Source organism: Vanacampus margaritifer, chromosome 20, assembly GCF_051991255.1.
Source record: "Vanacampus margaritifer isolate UIUO_Vmar chromosome 20, RoL_Vmar_1.0, whole genome shotgun sequence".
Lineage (NCBI taxonomy): Eukaryota > Metazoa > Chordata > Actinopteri > Syngnathiformes > Syngnathidae > Vanacampus > Vanacampus margaritifer.
Window position 1 is genome coordinate 6141203 of NC_135451.1, and position 20235 is coordinate 6161437.

Sequence of the window (20235 nt, forward strand, 5' to 3'; positions counted from 1 at the left end):
TAAAAGTTATAATTTCCCACAGCAGGGGATGCAATTTTTGTACGGGGGTAAATACTTTTGGCACAAAAGCGGAACGCTTCCACCTATTTTGGTGTGAACATAGCATAAAGTGCTTCTGAATTGTTCCAGTGTGCTTGTGTAGCATAATCCGTTTCCAACCATATCTATTTTCTATTTATCCCACGGAGTTTTGTCCACCGGCTCCGTTCTCTGTGTATCTGACGAGTCACGTCGATCTGTTCACGTGTTTTTGTTATCTGCTATTTTGCACATCATTAAAGAAAAAAAAAACATTCTGGCTGCGCAGCGACCTTTATGTCAGGGAGTTCCGGCAAGAAATTCTAGACACTTTCACCCCTGATTATAACTCATTCAGTACCATATAGACGTCAAAAATCCATTTTAACTGAGCTGGCAGGGATAGAACATGGGCTTCGTTCTGTACTAGTTTACATGTTTGAAGAAGACGGCGTATTAGGGCCCCAAACGAGGACGTAGTAATTGCTTTAGCGTTGGGTACTGCCAGCGACTAAGACGCCTCGCCTTGCGAAGGGCCACACCCTGTGGATCAAGCATGGAAGTTAATTTGTTAAAATATACATTTACTTGTATATTTATGTTTTCAGAATTATTATTTACACATTCATACATTTTGGTATTTTTTTGTACAAGTAGCTAAGTTGATGCGAATCCGCTGTTCTCAGTCTTTCACTTGCATTTACCTAAAGTACACTAGCTTCTGATTGGTTAGTGTTAGTCAGCTGATAGGGGGTCAGGAAGTGTTTGTCGCTGTAGCTGCCGTGTATGACGACTAAAGTTTAAGAAAGGAATCCGTCTCCATCCTGCCTTTTCATTTTATAAAGAGTGTTCCATCAACCACCAACGAATCCTCACGTTAACTGAGCTCCTGGTGGACAAAAGCCAGCACCTCATCCAGACTATAGCTACGCTACTTATTTCTTGCAAGTTTCTGAGTTTTTTTCTCACAAATCTGCAAGTTTATTTCTCGTAAATTTGTGAGTTTTCTTCTCTGAATATTACTACCCCTCTCTAAAAAAATATTTATACATGACTCTAAAATGCCATCATAAAGAACTTTAAACAAAATAAATTTTTTAAATTGTGTTTTGGTGTCAACCACTGAAAAGAAAGATGTACAATTGCTTGCGCAAAATAGGCCCACATCTAAAACAATTAATACAAAAAGATGGATACAAATTTAAACATGTTGCATTAACATATCTCACCTTTACACTGATTCTCATCCCAGGGGTACACACAGTTCTGCTGGCCATTGCACACCAGTGTGTTGTTTATGCACATGTTACTGTGACAGAAGAAGGCATCTGGATCACATGGAGCTGTAAATAGAGAGGAAACACAAATTTTTTTGTCATGGAAGTGAAGAGATTAAAAAGCTAAAATGAAACAATGTCATTCCCTCGCTTACTCAATCAAAAAAATAATACATTTTCACTTCAGTCCAATCGTTATTAACAGCACCAAATCTGTAAGCTGCTTAAAAATGTGCAAATCATTTCAGGGGAAGTCATTTAAATTTTTTAAGTAAGTCTGTTCCCCCAAAACCCATCTGTTGTTGGGTTTTTTCCCCTCCCCTCATCTTCAAAATCACTTTCACTTGATGTATGTGGATTGTGTCCATTACACAACTCAAATGAAACCTTTTGTCGTCATCCAATTTTTATTTTTCCTCTCTCATCACCACCCATCATATTCTCAGCAAATCTGTCACCCTTGCCCCCCCTTTAGCATGGCCTTGCCGCAATCATTAAGCCCGTCATCCCACGACTGTGCCCGTCTATGATGTCAGCGCAAGGGCGGAGCAACCCATCAAGTAGACGTGGTCATAAAATCAGTGTGCTAATGTGACAGGCGACATCATCATGAAACACCCGAATATAAAGCCAAGGTGACCTCATTCTCATTTTGTATCAACATGGCAAAAATATCAAATAAATTGCCCTTCTGTGTGTTTTTATCCCGATTTGAACCAGCATTTAATAGGTTCTTGTTGTCAGTTGGCATAAATTCCTCTCCAGTATGGAGTTTAATTGAAAATGGATTGCTTAGTTTTTACTAACTAACAAACCAACCAACAAAGAAATAGCACCCCACCAACATTTCACTCATGTATACTTTTTTTTTTTTTTACAAGCTATTATATCTCAGTATAAATAGCCCTGTGTCTTGAGCAAAAAGCCAGCTAGCTCACTATTAACTTAATATCCAGTAGAGGGGGTCCAGTCTCTTTGCTTTTTACAACAGAAGGCTCCTCTCATAAAACAGATCAGGGTGAGAGACCAGTGAGTAAACCTCACAGTCACAGATCTTCTAAAAAATTTATACCAACACGTCCAATAATAAAAGTGTCCCAGAGGTAAAAATTATGACTAAATTAGTTGCTGGAGAAAATAAGAAAAATAAGAGCTAGTGGGAATAAAAACAAGGTTTATGCAGCAAAGTCAACTGATGTTGCTTTGTGGTTTAAATTCTCATTTTGATGAAAGGGGACGTCAACCCCAAAATTTTCTTGACAATAAAATGTTCTATGGTCCCCCACTAGTGTACACATATTGTGATTAATATTGTGTTGGTGGAATATGAATTAAGCAGCAAAATCCAGCCATTTTTATCCATCCAAGGAGGCTGCCATTTTGCCACTTGCTGTCAACTGAAAATGACATCACAGTTGCTCAGGGCTCAACTTGCAAAGGTCACATGACCAAACTCAGACAACAGGTGAGTCGTGATTAGCAGTTACCTGCACCCTGCAAAAGTGTGATTGATTCAATTTTCAGTCGACAGTAAGTGGCAAAATGGCCGCCCCCTGAGACGGACAAAAATGAATTGATTTTACTGCTAGCAAATTACTGCGGTGGTTCCCGGAATAAAGTGCAAATGTACCATATATTGTGGACAAGAAGAATACAGATCGTCCTGAGACCAATACATTGTATCCAAGATTTTTCAAGCATGAAATAGATGATGACATGATACCTCACATAGATGTGTCACTTTTTACAGACTGTGACTGAGTGTGTCTGTGTGTGTCTCTCAACCTGAAAAACATCAGATGTAGTAGCAGTTGGGAGCATGCGGAGATGATAATGGTTTCATGTTTGCCCGTAGGAATACTGCGCATCCCACAGAATCATCTCAATGGAGTCTGCAGCTCTCTAAAAGCTGATGGTCCCTTTGGGAAAACGCAGCAGCGAACAGTCATAAGGCATGACAGAACTTTTTCTGATATTTTTTGTCATTTAAACTGAACTAGATGGTGATGTATCAACTCATCTAAATGTGCCCACTTATTATTCATGAATCACTGTCATATCTGTATGAACATATTCACACCTACATCATATTATTATACATTGAAGACAAACCACTGAATAAATGAAAAAAAAAAGCTGCTCCACATAAATTTGACCCTACACAATCCATATTGCAATGAAGTGTTTGCTGGTTTAAAATGTGTGAAACAAGCAGAAGACTAAATTGTGTCACTTTATGCATCCTGGAACTGCTTGATGGAAATGTCTAAAAAATGGTGACATTGACTTCAAAACACAGCACAACTTAGTCCGTTAATAATCTCATGAGCAAGTTCATATGCAGTAAGTCCACTATTAAGCTTCAGAGACATTTTGTTCCTGCAGAATGCAACCACCATGAAACCTCTGCCAAGCTACTCGCAGTTCACTGGTGATATGATGCAAAGAAATCAAACTGTGTGTTAGAATCTCTCACAGGTGTTCAGCTCAAAAACACAAATACAAAAATAAAAACTTACGTTTTTTTTCTCTTCTTTAACAAGAAGACAGTTGCCATCACTCAATTATGTCAATGCCATATTCTCAATCACCCACAGGCACCATTCTGTATGCGGTATCACATTTAAAACATTTTTGATGGCCATTCGAATAGCACTAAACACTAAATGAAAAGTAGCAGTTTTTGATAGTAGCGTCAGGCATAACCCGTAAAAGTCAGTTGCTACTTTCATATTACAATTTCCAGTTGAATGCCTAGTTTGAGGTGGTACAATAAGAAATACTGTCATTTTTAACTTGAAAGATGCTGTTAAGAGTTTGAATTGGCTTCATGTATGATGAGATGTCTGCCAATGCCGACCTCACGGGAGCTCTGTTAAGTAAGCCACATTTTTTATTCCAAAACAAAAGAATATAAGAAATAAACTAACTTAATGGTAACTTATATATTCCACTATACAGGGATATTGAACTCATTCACTCCCAGACATTTTTACTGAAGCAACTCCCTTCGCTCCCGGCTGTTGCTGGATTTTGACTCATTTTGCAAGGCCCACAGAATAATGTGTTCTATTGCTATAAAAACATAGACCCTACAAAAAGAAAGATTAGAGTCTCTTCTTTCATCAGGAAAAAAAGTATATTTCTAAAACAGTAAGGGAAAGAACTTTTTTGCAACATGGCCATGGTTGATCTCTTATACTCTGCTGCCACCTGCTGGCAGTTTTTGTAATAACTACCATTGCTTTAAGTCATCTCTTCAGTTCAGAGGCTGCATCAAAGCCTTCTGTATGCTCTAGCATAAAAAAACATAAACAAACATATAAATACGTATTATTTATTTGTAATATTTACAATAGAACATATTTATACGTTTTTTGGGGCGCAAATTAGTTAAGAATGAACAAATGATTAAAAAAAAAAGAATAATGTTCTTCTTACGTTCTTGGTAGGTCGTGAAAAGGATGCGGAAGCGGCTTTTCCGACTGGCCTCATCCGCCCACATCCGGATGACGCCCAGGGTCGATACCAACATGAGGTCATTGGCCACCGTGGAACAGAACTTGCTCTTCAGGTCCTCCACCGAACTTGGGCGGGATAAAAATTTCAGGATTTAAAACAAAACATACGTTTCCATACTTTCTGGGTGAATAATGTGTGAATATCAATGACAAAATTCAGCCTTGGTGGAAGTTTGCACTGTGAGTAACATTCTAATTTGTTATCTCATAATCACAGCAGAATATTGCGGATCTGTCGATAAAACACAACTCATTATAGTTTTCAAGCCCACACACTTTAATCATTCTTTATCAGATTCGAACATGTATTATCTTGAGAAGAGGTTATTGATTTGCAATTAAAGCTGATTGAAGATTAAGGGAAATGCTAAACTGAGCAAAAAAGCGTTAAAGCTGAAAATGAAGACGTTACATATTAATAGTTGCTGAAGAAATTGACAACAGACAACTAATTCAAATTACATTAAATTGCCTATTTCCCATGGACGTTTGTACTTTTTCACAAAAAGTTTGTTTTTGATATGTTTATGATGAAAATACAAAAAAACATTTGCTCTCATTTCTGAAGTTACACATTATTATTATTATTATTATTATTATTATTAATTACTACTACTACTACTGCTACTATTACTACGGCTAATAATAATAAATAGCATGATTACATAATCCCTATGGCAATTAAAGGCGGGTGGTGCAGTGTTTTGAAAGTCATTGAACAATAAAAGTAAGTTTTATCAGTGGTTGCAGTTAAAGATAAGAGCAACTTATCTTATCTTGGCATCAAATAATATTACATTCTTCTCACTATGGCGCACACATACTGAGCTTTTATATCAAGATAAGAATTGGATTAGTCACCAATTACAAAGGCCATTTGTAACCATATTGTCAAAAAGTCCTACCTGCCGCCGTCATACACCGCTACAAAGTTGCGCTTGCACTCATTGGAGTTGGCCATCTCATAGTCGAGGAAACGTAGGTAGATCTAGATTCAGAAACAACGAACAAAGGGGAAAACACAATCAACCAAGCAAGCAAGGAAAACAAAACAAATATCTCTCACTTTCTCAGCAATACTGCATGGACTTAAAATATAAAACCTGATCACATCTGCGGTTCCACTTGGCTGCACACCGAACTGGCCATCATTACGGTTAATGAGTAGGGCCGCTCACCAAGTGTGACAGGAGAATGTGACACTTTAAATGCCCAAAGACGAACGCTGCAGATGGGGATGGATAATGGAGCCTGCGCTATCAGCAAGATGGCTAACAAACAAGAAAATATACAGTATATACTACAATCCCAGCACGTCCGCCTCCCAGTGCAGAGGATGTGAGATCGAGTCCGGGCTTCGGCCTTCCTGGGTGGAGTTTGCATGTTCTCCCCGTGCTTGCGTGGGTTTTCACCGGGTACTCCGGTTTCCTCCCACATTCCAAAAACATGCATGGCAGGTTAATTGAACACTCCAAATTGTCCCTAGGTGTGAATGTGAGTGTGGTTGTTCGTCTCTGTGTGCCCTGCGATTGGCTGGCAACCAGTTCAGGGTGTACCCCGCCTACTGCCCGAAGCCAGCTGGGATAGGCTCCAGCACCCCCGCGACCCTAGTGAGGAAAAGCGGCCAAGAAAATGGATGGATGGATGGACTACAATCCCGACCCAATGCAACAGTTGCGCTTTTTGAAAATTATGCCTACATGTTGTAAAATTATACCTCTCTGATGGTGTCAATCAAAACTTTGCATTATAGCTCTTATTCTGAAAACCTTTAGTTTCTACAGGCCAATCTAATATCAGCTAGTTTTCAATGCAAAGTTGCATCCATCCATGCACAATATGTCTTGCCTATGGCGTGTACATTCCTAAAACAACGACACTGAGTATAGGGAATTAAATCACTATTAGTCCTTGAAGGCAGGAGTGGATGATGGAAGAGCTTCAAAATACATTTTTTCTCCCCTTTGGCAAAGATGCGGCGTGGATTATTAAAGATATCACATTTTAATGTTTTTGAATTTTGACCATTATGGATCAAGGAGTCTGAGTATGTTAGTTTCTCGGCAGGGTGGTCAAGCCCCTCAGACAAAAAAATGCCAGTAATAGTTACAGAATAGAACATACATACATACATATATGTACATACATATATATATATACATATACATACATACATATAGCCCTGCGATTGGCTGGCAACCAGTTCAGGGTGTACCCCGCCTACTGCCCGAAGCCAGCTGGGATAGGCTCCAGCACCCCCGCGACCCTTGTGAGGAAAAGCGGTCAAGAAAATGGATGGATGGATGGATACATACATATATATATATATATATATATATATATATATATATATATATATATATATATATATATATATATATATATATACTCATACATATATATATATATATATATACACATACATATATATATATATATATATATTTATATATATATATATATATATATATATATGCATGTGTATATATATATATATATATATATATATATACACATACATATACACACATACATACATATATATATATATATATATATACATATATATATATACATACACATACATATATATATATATATATATATATATATATATATATATACATATATATATATATATATATATATACATATATATATATACATATACATACATATATATATATGTGTGTATATATATATATATATATATATATATACACATACATATATACACATACATATATATATATATATACACACATATATATATATATATATATATATATATATATATATATATATATATGTATGTGTATATATATATATATATATATATATACATATATACATACATATATATATATACATATATACATACATATATACCTACATATATATATATATATACATATATACATACATATATATATATATACATATATACATACATACATACATACATATATATAAGCCATAAGTTTGGTCACACTTACTTATTCAATGCATTGACTTTATTCTCATGACTGGTTACTTTGGAGATTCTCACTGAAGGCATCAAAACCATGTATGAATGTTGAGTTATGTATTTAACAAAAAATGACTGAAAACATGTTTTATATTATAAAATAGGCATCATTTGCTCTGGTTACTTTTTTGAATACTTTTGACATTCTTACATTCTTTCAGGTGACTACCTTTTGAAGCTCATCGAGTGAATGCCAAGAATGTGCAAAAAAGTAATCAGCGAAAAGGGTGGCTATTTATTTATATATTTATTTTATTATTTTCAAGTTTTTTTTGTTTGTTAAGTACATAACTCCAAATGTTTTCGTTAGTTGTCATAGTTGTCATAGATTTGATGCCTTCAGTGAGAATCTACAATGTACATAGTCATGAAAATAAAGCATAGTATTGTATGAGAAGGTGTGTCCAAACTTTTGGCCATAACTTGTTATGACACCACCATCAATCTATGGCTTAAAATGTTTCTTATGAGCATTTTATACATGCAATGTTAGCGCCAAAGCTACAACACAACATGAACACTGTTATACCACTATGGTGGGTGATCCAATGTCGCCATGGTAACGACAGAGATGCTATTACTCCAATGATTGTCAGGCTGTTGTCAGGAGATTGACAGATCATTTCTGTGTTTTTTATATACTGTACTGATATGGCTTACTAACTAACTAAATAAATAAAGCTGTTATTTTTCAAAATGGAGCTGGCCAAGGGACAAAAAGGATCATGGATGAGTAAAAATTCGGTTCAGATTGCATTATGAACCCAAACGACGGCAATGGATCAAACAGATACAATCACCAATTTGTAAGGCGAGAGATTGGTTCCAGCAGGAAAATAGGCTGCCTGCTTATTGATTCCGCTGCAGCCAGTAATGAAGCAGAATCCATCACTGACTGGTGGAAGAATATGTTCACGCTTTTGCTAAAAGCCCCCAATAATGGTGAGTTCCCGCTCTTCATTGCAGTCACAGCCAACATCTATATTTCTGATGAATGACATGCATGTAAAGATGCACAACGTGTCAGGGAGCGAAGGGCAAAAGGAGGCGATCATGACAGCTCAAGCTAGTTGGAGAAAAAGCAACCAGTATTTTCTATATTGCTTGTCCACAGGTGAGTGAGTGTTAAATTTCAACGGTGATCAACTCAAGCAGATTTACAATCGTAAAGTACAATATTGTCCCTTTAGGGGTGCAATACAACAAGCATGTGACTCTACCTTTCCCTTTTAGGTTCTGCAAACTGGCAAATACACATTTAATCGGTCCTATGGGGTAAATTTATCTTTTTTAATAAATGTGCAATAATTTAAGCAGCTAGATTTATTTGACAACTGCATATTGCATCATTTCAGAAGAAGCCCCCAATAAATCCCTTTGCCTCACCCATTGTGTGTCTTTGAAAAAATGCTTCATTAAATCTTATATATTTTTCTCATCCCTTCTATTCCCACTTTGACTTTGGCGGCCCCCTTGTTCTCTCTGGAGCACTTCGATGCAGTTAATTAGAGCCTCTAGTATAGGATGTCATTATCTACCGTAGCTGTTCTTTCTGGCACACTGTGGTAGTATATCAGTGTAATATGAGCAACATGAGAGGAGAAAATATAAACATCTCTCGGTGTAGTAGATCACTAAAAACTAAAATCACAGTTTTTTTTTTGTTTGTTTCTGTTTTCTTCTTTATTTCATTTTATTTAAGACCACTAAGCTCCACCCATAGGGTGCCGTGATACCACAAGCTGTATGGCATTGTATAGTATAGTAAACAATATAAAAGGACATTTGTGTGAGGAAAAAAGGTCGTTGGGCAGATATGTGCCCTGGAGAACAAGTCAGATAAGAGCTAAGTAGTGGATGTAGCCATACATCACAGTGGCAACGACACACTCAAGCAATGTGTGCACAATAGAAATGAGGCTGTAACACAGTAAAGTTGTTGTTATTTTAATGTATTTACACTACTCACAAAAAGTTAGGGATATTTGGCTTTCAGGTGAAATTTCAGGACGAGCCTAAAATGCATTCAAACCTTTAGGTGAGCTTAATGTGACTGTTGAAATCAGATCACTTCCTGTTGAAATTAGGTCACTTCTGGGTCACTTCCTGTTGAAATTAAGTCTCTTCCTGTTCAGGTCTGGGCATTTCCTGGGGAGAATCCCGGGCATACCCAATCAAGTGGCCAAGATGGCCGCCGCCCCCGGTTGGTGAGGGGACGAGAATCCCAGGCGTACCTAATCAATTGGGCAAGATGGCCGACGCCCTGGGTGGGCGGAGGTAAACTTAATGTGACCTTCTCTAAGCTTTTGAATGCACATGTCCAACTGTTAAACGTTTCAGTACTTGTTGCACAAGAGCTTAACGGCAAAATTCACAAACAATGCTCCAGCTCATGGAGGTGGCATCATCAGGGAACGGCTGTAGGGGACTGGTGTACGTCAAATGGAATGGCCTGCACTTTCTCCAGACCTGAATCCTATTGAAAACATGTGGGATCAGCTGATTTGCCGTGTAGAGGCTGGAAACTCGGCAACCCAGAACCTCAAGGGCTGCCCTTCAAGAAGAGTGGGATGTGATGCCTCAGCAGACAATGAGTTGACTTGTGAACAGAATGAGATGTCGTTGTCAAGCTGTAATTGATGCTCAAGGGCACATGACGAGTTATTGAGATGTTGAATTTTTTTGTTGCGGTGTACCCACCATCGTTTTTAATTTTTGTTTCAATCAATTGTTTGAAGTGAGGAAATCACCAGTGCATCCTTCTACTTAAATGTCCTACTTTCATGCTATAATATCACTGTAGCGTCAACAAAGCCAAATATTCCTAACTTTTTTGTGAGTAGTGTATTTTAAACCCAGTCGGCCATATGGTCATGTAGTTTTGTTGTGCAATGGGAGTTACGATATACATACATATTAGACGTTACATCGATCTGATTGGCTGCATCAGGATCAGCCGATATTTCGCATTTTATGCAAAATCGTTGCAGTAATACCTTAATTTGCCTGATCGATCAATGACGTCATGATCGGCTCCACAAAATAAGACATGACATGTTATATTCAGTGTTTATTGAAGAATTTTTGGTGTTTAAATATTTTTTTCCCATGCACTTCAATTGGTGTCAATCATACGTGGGTTTTCGCTATTCATGGGCTGGGTCAGCCAATGGCGGCGGTCGACTGTAGAGTAAATATAAAGCTCCGCGTGTTAATGCTTTTAAATCCAGGTTAAAAACATTGCTATTTTCGCATACCTTTGATTAAGGTCTTTTAAACATTTTTAAATCATGTTTTGTATTATTATTATTTAAAATAAACTTCCTTACGCTAAATGTTTTTAGTTTGCTGTCTGTTTTAGCATTGTCACTGTATGTTTAGTAAATTTTGTAACCCACTTTTGTTTTCTCTTCTTTGCTTTTGAATGTTGTTAACTGCTGTGTTTGTTGATGCTTATAGGTGTCGTCTTTCCTTGTGTAAAGTACATTGAGTTGCCTTGTGTACGGAGATGGGAAAAGTACTGAAATTCTGTACTTGAGTAAAAGTTCTCTTGTAAACTTGTAAATTACTTTGGTAAAAGTAAAAGTACTCATTCAAAAAATTCTCAATTAAAGGAAAAAAGTACAGGCTCTAAAATGTACTTCACGAGTAAAAGTTAAAAAAAAAAAACATTTTTACCGGATGTTTCCTCTTTGTTTCAAATAATTTGAAAACCACTAAATTTAAAAGATCACTGAAACTCTTAAAACTGACTAGATCGCTTCATGAAGCCCTTGCAATATTTTTTTACTCTTGGTTTAAAGATGCAACAGATATTAATTAAGTTTTCAACTGCATCAACTAAGAATGCAATTTAGAGGAGTTAAATAATATCACAAGTGCTTGTCATTTAGGTAAGCGTCGCGTCTTCTTGCGTCATTTCATAGCTTGAGATCGAGCCTATCACAAGCGGGGATGGATGTCAGGGACCGTGTGTAACGCATCATATGATTGGCCGAGCCAGGAACATTGACGACAGCTTTTCCACTAGGTCTAATCTATTTCTTAATCGTTGTCAAGCATGTAAAACAAAAGTAACGAGTAAATGACCCTCTGTTTTGAAAATGTATTGAGTAAAAAGTACAGATACTGTTTTTAAAATGGAACAGAGAAAAAGTAAAAAGTATTAAAAAAAAATTACAAAGTAATGGAAAAAACTACGTAAATACAGTAACCAAGTTACTTCCTATCTCTGCCTGCATTAAGAAATGTGCTTTACAAATAATTTTGCAGTGCCCTGCCTTGCCTAATGTACTTGGATATTATGTGAATTAGGACAAAACGCAATGAGTATAGAAAACAGTACAGTACAGGACAGGAAAGAAGCCAAACATTGTTACCCGTGTGTGTTGAGAGTGGCCGTGCAGTGGAAAGAACGAGTGCAAATGAGATTGGGGTTCAACTTCATCATCAAGGCTTTGAATAGCAATTACAAAATAGTCCCTGAAAAAGCTAATAAATCCCACAGGTGTGTGCCTATGGAGATTTTCTTCTGAATGAACACTGAATGAACATACATATACATGCATGTAGGTTGGGAGCAGAGATCAGAAACACAATTGAATAAGCCCTAATGCTGAACTAACCCTACATGAACCCCGTCAAGCAAACTGTCTGACCCTGAATGAGGCAAGGCCTCTCCCTCCTGCAGAAATGAATACACACTTTGGGATACTGCTGACAGTTGCAGACAGCCCTCATGTAATATCAAGGTTTCCTGATGCAACCCTCTGACCCTTTTTTTTTTTTTGCGCATGCGGTGGGAGGCTGAAGGGAAATGATAAGGACAAAAAAAAATTGTAGTTGACCTATTTTAACTCTCAATTTCACTGCAAGACATACAGGTATAGAAAATGGATGCACTGTTCAACTTGCACTATGTATCTTGGTTACAACTGTGCAGGTGTACCTCATAAAGTGCGGGGCGAGTGTACTGTATGTCGGTGAAGTAAAGTTATCAGGGAGGGCAAATGACTCACCTTGGAGCGTGGTGGCGCCCGGATGTACCATTTGCAGTCGACGGCCTCGTTGGCGCCAGCCTTCCCGTCTCTGGTGATCTGATGAGACTCCACGATACCTTCCGGACCGACCATGTTGTACTGACACGCTGAAACACACACAAACAAACAGCAAACACAGCCTTGTCAGGTCAAACTGAATAAAACACTAAACTATTGGTATGAAAATATCAGCAGCCTTGAAAAAGCAACAATTACTTTACTGATTACATGATTAGTAAGTAATTAGTTACTTTACTGATTACTTAATTTTAAATGTAATTACTTAACTGATTACTTGATTTAGTTACTAAATTAGATTACAAGTTGCTTACATTCAGCAAATGCCGACAACTCTTCAACGTAAAAATTATATTCGGTTTTGCCAATACTTTACTGGAAGTGCATTTTTAACAGTAATGTTCAAGAATTCATTTTTTAATTAAAATAAAGCCAGCCTCTTTTGACTTAACATAAATACTCGGTTTGAGAGAGCGAGAAAGGGGTTGGGGAGGGGGAGGGGGGGGGGCTACCTACAGGGTAGAGGTGGTGGTACTCCCAAGTCTGCAAAGTCTGGATCTGAGGAGAGAGCAGAGCAGGGATTCAAATGGAATGCAAGATCACAAAAGTAGAATTTTAGGAATCACACGCAGGCGATAAAAAAAACCCTCTGACATTACAGGGCTTATCAAAATCAATTGTTCAATTATGTAAAAGAAACACTAACATTCGGGACAATGAGAATATAATCATATTAATTTTAAGTTTTCTCAGTTGGCCCCATAAAATAAGGAAAAATTAATAAAGTATGGAATGAATTAAATTATGAAAATCATTGTTTTTAGATATTAAGTATTGAAAAAAACAACTGAACCCAAGATTTATTTTATTGTTTAAAAAAAAAGGTTAAAAACCGAGTAAAGTTCAAAGTTCGTACAATTGCATTTTAAAAATGTACATACACACAAAATGTGAGCAATTATTGAGCCCATGCAACGTGTAGTTCTCAGAAATTGTGGTTCATACCGCTAAATACCAGTTTAATTAGAAAACTTTTTTTTCTTTTAAAGCATGCAAACATGCATTTCCCTTCACATCCTGTGAATAAATAACTAAATTGTAGTGTTGGATAAATGAAGCTTCATGAAGCACTGATGATGTTTTTTTTAATCCTCTAGATGGCACTCTTGGTTTAAAGATGAAGTGGAAATTTAATCAATTTTCATTGCACTAGCCTTCATCTTTAAGCCAAGAGCACCATCTAGAGGAGCAAATAAATATTTCAAGTGCTTCATGAAGCTTCTTTTTCCAACCACTACCAATTTGATTACATTTGTCCTTGTGCTTCTATGTAGAATTGAATGTGCATGGAAATAAAAGCTATTATAACCATTTTTTTCATTTAAACACTACAATTATGGAACACATTCGAGTACACTTGTTGATATAAATATAGAGTAGGTTCTACCTTTGCAACAATAAAAGCTGCCACTCTTTTGTAAAGACTTCCTATATGATTGTGATGCATGGGAAGTTTTCACCGTTTAGAACACTTGCTAGGTTATTGATTTTGGACCTGAGAGAAGGTCCGGTTCACAATCTCTGTTCTAATGCAAACTGCTCCTCATTACAAATTCATACCTCTGTTTGCTACATTCTAAGTTAATAAATGAAAAACAATAAGACCTATTACAGAAAAATATAGAGGTCATTTAAAAAGGATACATTTAATCCATGATGAAGTTCCTCACATTGGGAGTGTGCCAAACCCATACATTTTATCCGCCTGAGATAAGAGAAGCATCTGGTGAAGTTTTGAAAGTCACCCAGACGTGGACCTTTTTTATATAATGCAATCAATTAAATCTTGGCTGTCTTGGACCATTACCACCCGATGTCTCAACAAGTCTTCGCCTGGCACAAACTTCAACCCTTGAGCCCCTGCCACTGTGCATCCTCTATGTATACAGTATCCATCAATCCATCTATTTTCTATAGCTCTTATCCTCATTAGGGTTGGGATGAGTTGGAGCCAATCCCAGAATCCTCCAATGTAATCCCCATGCCTCACATCCACTAGGGTGCACACTTGTCTGCTGTCCGGGAATGACATTTTATGTAAATAATCCCAGTTATGAATATGAAACTTTACAACAGATGCACTTTATCACACTAGAACCTTCTATCTGGAGAAATAAAAACAGAGCGGCGCTGTTAGCTATGACATCACAGAAACAACACGCACACACAAGCGTTAAACGTGGCTGTTCCTTGTCGTAACCACCGACTGAGCCTACTGTGAAAGAAAGCATTGATTGCACAGCAGGAGCGACTTGCCTAAATATCATGGGCTTTGTCTGTGTATGCTGAACTTTTTTTCAAGACATGAGTCACAATGTCTGTGTGTGTGTGTGTGTGTTTGTGCGTGCATGTGTGTGTGCCGGACATAAGCTAATTTAAAACAATTGTGACACTGTGAGGCAAGTTGGCAAAAGCTATAATCAAAGTAGATATCTTTGGCCTGATTTCTGCTCTGTTCCATCCTGGGGTGCCTAAACCTCCTCCCACCTTCGGGATGTAGAAAATAATTGGACACAACCACTGTGATGTTGCTTGTTTGTAAAAGATATTAATCTGTACCATACCAAATTGGGCTGATAGTTGTATCGGAAGACTCCTACAGTTACTAATGCGCAGGAAGTAATTTCACAAAACGCTTGTTTTTCTGGTTGCAGTTTAGAGTGTGATGAACCTAGTACAGGGGTGGGCAAACTTTTTGAGTTGCGGGCCACAATGGGTTTGAAATTTTGACAGATGGGCCGGACCAGGAGCATTTGGACCTCATAGCACAGTAAAAACACACAGATAAATGTACAACCCGATTTACTTATAGTGTGCACTAAGGACTGCGTTTTTCAAATGTGCAAAATCCACTTATTTAAAACAGCTTTTCCAATAGCTTCATTTTTATTGTTTTAGCTCAACTTTTGCTGTGTTTTTATGCTTTGTAAAGTGACCTTGGGTGTTCTGAAAGGTGCTGTTTTTAAATGAAATGTATTATTATTATTATTATGTTTATTATAAAACAGCCCTAATCCAGGTAGTACGTTTGCCTCAATGAATACGCAAGATGCGGCATTTACACACTATTTGGCAAAGTGGGAGGAGAAATGTAAATAGATTAGAATAGCACATACACTGTGATCTGTCAAACCTGGTGACTGCATCTATTATTAATAGATTTCAATTCAAGGCGTAAAGTTAAAGAATTTTTTTCCATTGGCCCACACATTTTTAACCTGGGCCCACAGTACGTGTGACACATGCGGCTGCATGATAGCCGCTGCTACCTGTCACGCGCTGAGGACAAAGCTCGTACATCCGTCTCTGACCACTTTTCCATCTCCGTGGGGGACGCATAGCACACGGTGTTTGTGCAACAGCTCAAAAAGAAGCCAAAAGCCAACGAGGAAACGCTCATAGAAGTGCTCGACGCACGCCCCGGGGATGTATTCACCAATATCAACAGTCTCCGCGCTCCTCACCTCACCCATGACAACATGTAGAAAGACTATCTTCAGCTGTCAAAAGGATCAAAACACGCAACAGTGCCACAATGTTGACTGATAGACTGAACTCTTTGTCCCTGCTTTCTTTCAAAAAAGAATTGACCAATTCTCTGGACTATCAGGACATTATTGCTGTGTTCAACACAAAACCGTGCCGTCTCCTGCTGTAAATGTCCAAATCCAGGAAGAATTATATTTTTTGAATCAGTTATCTTGAGTTAAGCTTACTGCCATTCTACCTTTTATTTTAATAAATTGCAAACGTTGTTATGAATGTACCCTGCGTATCTTTCTGTCCCCTTTCTGTGCGTAAACGAGCTTATCAGTGGGACCCCGACCCAGTGATCATATTTTCCGGGTGTGTAGAAGTTATATAATCTAGTATAATCTTTGGTATGACCCGGCCGGGAATTGAACCCAGGCCCTCCCAGTCTCAGGGCGGACACTCTAACCACTCGCCCACTGAGCTGAAAAAAAATAAATAAATAAAAAATCTTCAGGTTTAGGCCCACAATTATAATAGTTTCGGAACTTTCATTATAGCTAGATTTTTTTTATTTTTTTTTAGTTTAGTTTTTTATTTATTCTTTTGATTGTGGGAATACTTAGAACAATTTAACGTTAAATATCAACTTTTCCCCATTCATTTTTAATGGGTCACTTTCCACACCCATACAACTTGTCATTATTACCACCTGTCGAATACTGCTCAGTGGTGCAGTAAAGTGCATTGTCCAGTAACCAGGAGGTTGCAGGTTCAAATCCCACCTTCCACTGTACATTGCAAATATATCCATGGCCATTATGCTAAGTGATATACATGTATACTAACTGACTACCATATCAAGAAATGCATTATAATTTCACAAAAAATATTAAATGCATGCTTAGCTTTCAGCATCAATTGACACTTTTAAAAATAAATACGCCATTAGCCATGATTTCAAACAAGTATTCTTTTTTTTCAAAAATGTTTTACATTAGTTTAGCTTTTTATTAGTTAGTGTTAGTTTTCCGTTTTTAAAAAATAATAATTTTATGTATTTCTTGTGTAAAAGATAAAAAAAATATCACTGTAAGTTGGCTTTACATGATCAGGATTTTTCGGCCAATCACCAATCAGTAGTTAACAAGTTTGAAAAAAAAAAACGATAACCAATCACAGATTCGATCAGAAGTTGGAGCAATATATTTACTCTATAGCCCCCATTCGTGGAGAATAGAGACAGGCCCGGCCCACGGATTGCCCATGTATAACTGTCGTCAATTGAAAACCACATAAAAAAAAAAATCTTAAATATAAAGTTATATCTTATTTCATGGAGCTGTTAAATGAGGTCAGTGATCAATTGGGCAAATTAAGACATTACAGTCGATCACCGATTTTGCATAAAATGAATATCCTCCGATCGCGACCCAGTCGATCAGATCGGTCTAACCGTAAATAGTGTGTAATAAAAATTCAAGGTTGGGAAGTGCAGTTTTAGATCATCTTAATGAAGTGACCTGAGGCATTATATGCAAAATGATGAGTTTGATGCCCTTTTTCTATTTGTATTTGCGATCATGCTCTTCTCAAAGTCTATTAGCCTCCTCCAAGATACAGTATGTGGGTGTGTGCAGCAGGGAGGAAGACGTGCATGAATGCTGAGAAAATCAAAGAGGAAGACAGTTAATGAAACAGCGACCTTCAGGTCATGTGTGCAGCTTGCGCCGGAGATTTATGATTGGTCGCTGGCATCACTTAACCCTCCGCCGTCACAAGGCCAAGTCACCTCGGCGGAATACATGCATGTGAACCAGCGCACCTCTATTCTGACATGACAACAGGAGAGGCCCCTAAAGAGGCTACTGTGTTTATAAATGTCTCTCGTACGACCCTTGACCTTTTAAGACGAGGGCTGCTGAATTTCAATCAGGAGGCAATCATTTTACCATCAATCCCTTCCTTTGCCTCTCTTCCCGCTTTGATTGATTCTATGAATTCTAAATCTATTATTTCAGTTTTACCTTTGATGGTTTGCACTGGCAGTTTTTGACATGTGCATTATGTGCGGCCGAACCGTGGTTCATATTTTCCTGTCAAAAAAGCCATTCTGGGCCAATAAATAACCAAAAATGTGTCTGGAGCCGCAAAACATTTGACGATTGTGACATAGGAATCCGTGTGTTAGTGTTAGTCTAACGTACTAGGGGCCCTAATAAGAGCTGCACCACAGCACAAAAATACGAGAGCAGCATTCATTAAGTACAGATTCATTTCTTTCCTCTTTTTTTGTCATAACTTCATTTTTTATACATTTTTCATGCAATTTTATGGACATATTATGGTAATTTTCTGCCTCTCTGCCTTTTTTTCCTACTTTTTTTGCTATCGATTTTCTGATATTTTTGGCAATTTTGTGGACATTTTATGGTAATTTTCTGGATTTCTTCTTTTGTTTTTGGACATTTTATGGTTACTTTTTCAATGTTTTCTTTTCTGCCTTTTTATTCCATTCTCTGACATTTTTGGCAATTTCATGGTCATTTAATGGTAATTTTCTGGTTTTCCTCTTCGTTTTTGGACCTTTAATGGTTTATTTTTGGACATTTTAAAGTTAAATTATTATTATTATTTTTTTTTTACTTTTTCGTCTATCTTTCCTTACCTTTCCTTACCTCTCTTGTTTTCTGACAAATTAAAAATTTGAATTCTGACATTTAAAAAAATATTTTTAATTATTAATTTCTCATGTAATTATTAATTCATTTGAACAATATTTTATCAAAAAATAATAAAAATAATTGAAACTTTTTTTTTTTTTGAGATCCACAGGAGAGGGACTAAAGTGCCACATTTGGCTCCAGAGTCGCAAGTTGCTGATCCAGGATATATAACAATATATTATGTTTTGTAACAAAGTCTAGCCAGGTGTGTGTGTCTTTGAGTTGGTAGTGGGCTAGAGGAACGTACCCCATTTAACCATTTTTTAAATTATCTTTTTTAATTTTTTCCCTTTCAGACATGTTATTACTACAGACTTCACCGACCACAACTCATTTGCAACATCAACAACATGCCACACTGAATATGATAGATACGAAGTACACATTAAACTTCAAAACGTGCATCTAAAGGAATAACTTTTGTGGTACAAAAAGAGCAAAGTGAGATGTTTCTTTTTCAGTCTACGTACTGCATGTGCTGACATCTGGACTATGCGTGTCCATGTGCTATACAATTCTATTCATGCTCCCCTGCATGCAGCTCCCTCCTTCCACTTGTGCGGAATTCAGAGCACATCCACGCGTTGCCACACCCTCTGCTCTCTTCATAAAGCTCAGCTAAGAGTGTAATCTTCTGGAGCTTAATGTATTTACCCTTTGCAACAGTGAATATGCTCTCTTTATCGCCGTCGACACGGATTGCCATGTTGCCATACAAGCACCGTTTCAGACAGGCACATATAAGTAGAGGCTATAACGTGCACTTGCAGGAAAATACAGCAAGTACAGAACTATTCAAAGGCATCGTGCAAAAAGGCTCCAGATGAAAACAAACTGCCTGCAGCTCGACATCATGTTTACAACGCTCGCATCATCTCAGAGTTTGTTCACGTTAGAAGCCAGACATTCAAATTATTATTAGGCGCTGATGAACTTGCCATGCGACGTGTTCATATTTTTAAGTAAGCAGGCGGAAAAGTAAATTCCTAATAAGCACGCCTTCCCAGCGGTGTTGTGGTATCACAGGCAAAACACAATGTTTTATTAATGAGGCACTCTAACTGGGAATTGAAAAGT

General features: G+C 37.4%; 1 protein-coding gene across 7 annotated transcripts in view; it reads right to left on the bottom strand.

Annotated features, from left to right (window-relative positions):
• neto1l (neuropilin (NRP) and tolloid (TLL)-like 1, like) overlaps positions 1-20235 on the bottom strand; it is a 58710-nt gene that overhangs the window by 8639 nt on the left and 29836 nt on the right. For all 7 annotated transcript variants that reach the window (XR_013289751.1, XR_013289750.1, XM_077554740.1 and 4 more), the window contains 5 exons: positions 13418-13459; positions 12863-12990; positions 5722-5804; positions 4737-4882; positions 1248-1361 (listed from right to left, as the gene is read on the bottom strand). Coding sequence is in view for 5 of the 7 variants with exons in the window: in XM_077554740.1 (XP_077410866.1) it covers positions 1248-1361; positions 4737-4882; positions 5722-5804; positions 12863-12990; positions 13418-13459 (513 nt within the window). In the remaining 2 variants the exon portion in view is untranslated. The remainder of the gene's footprint in view (positions 1-1247; positions 1362-4736; positions 4883-5721; positions 5805-12862; positions 12991-13417; positions 13460-20235) is intronic.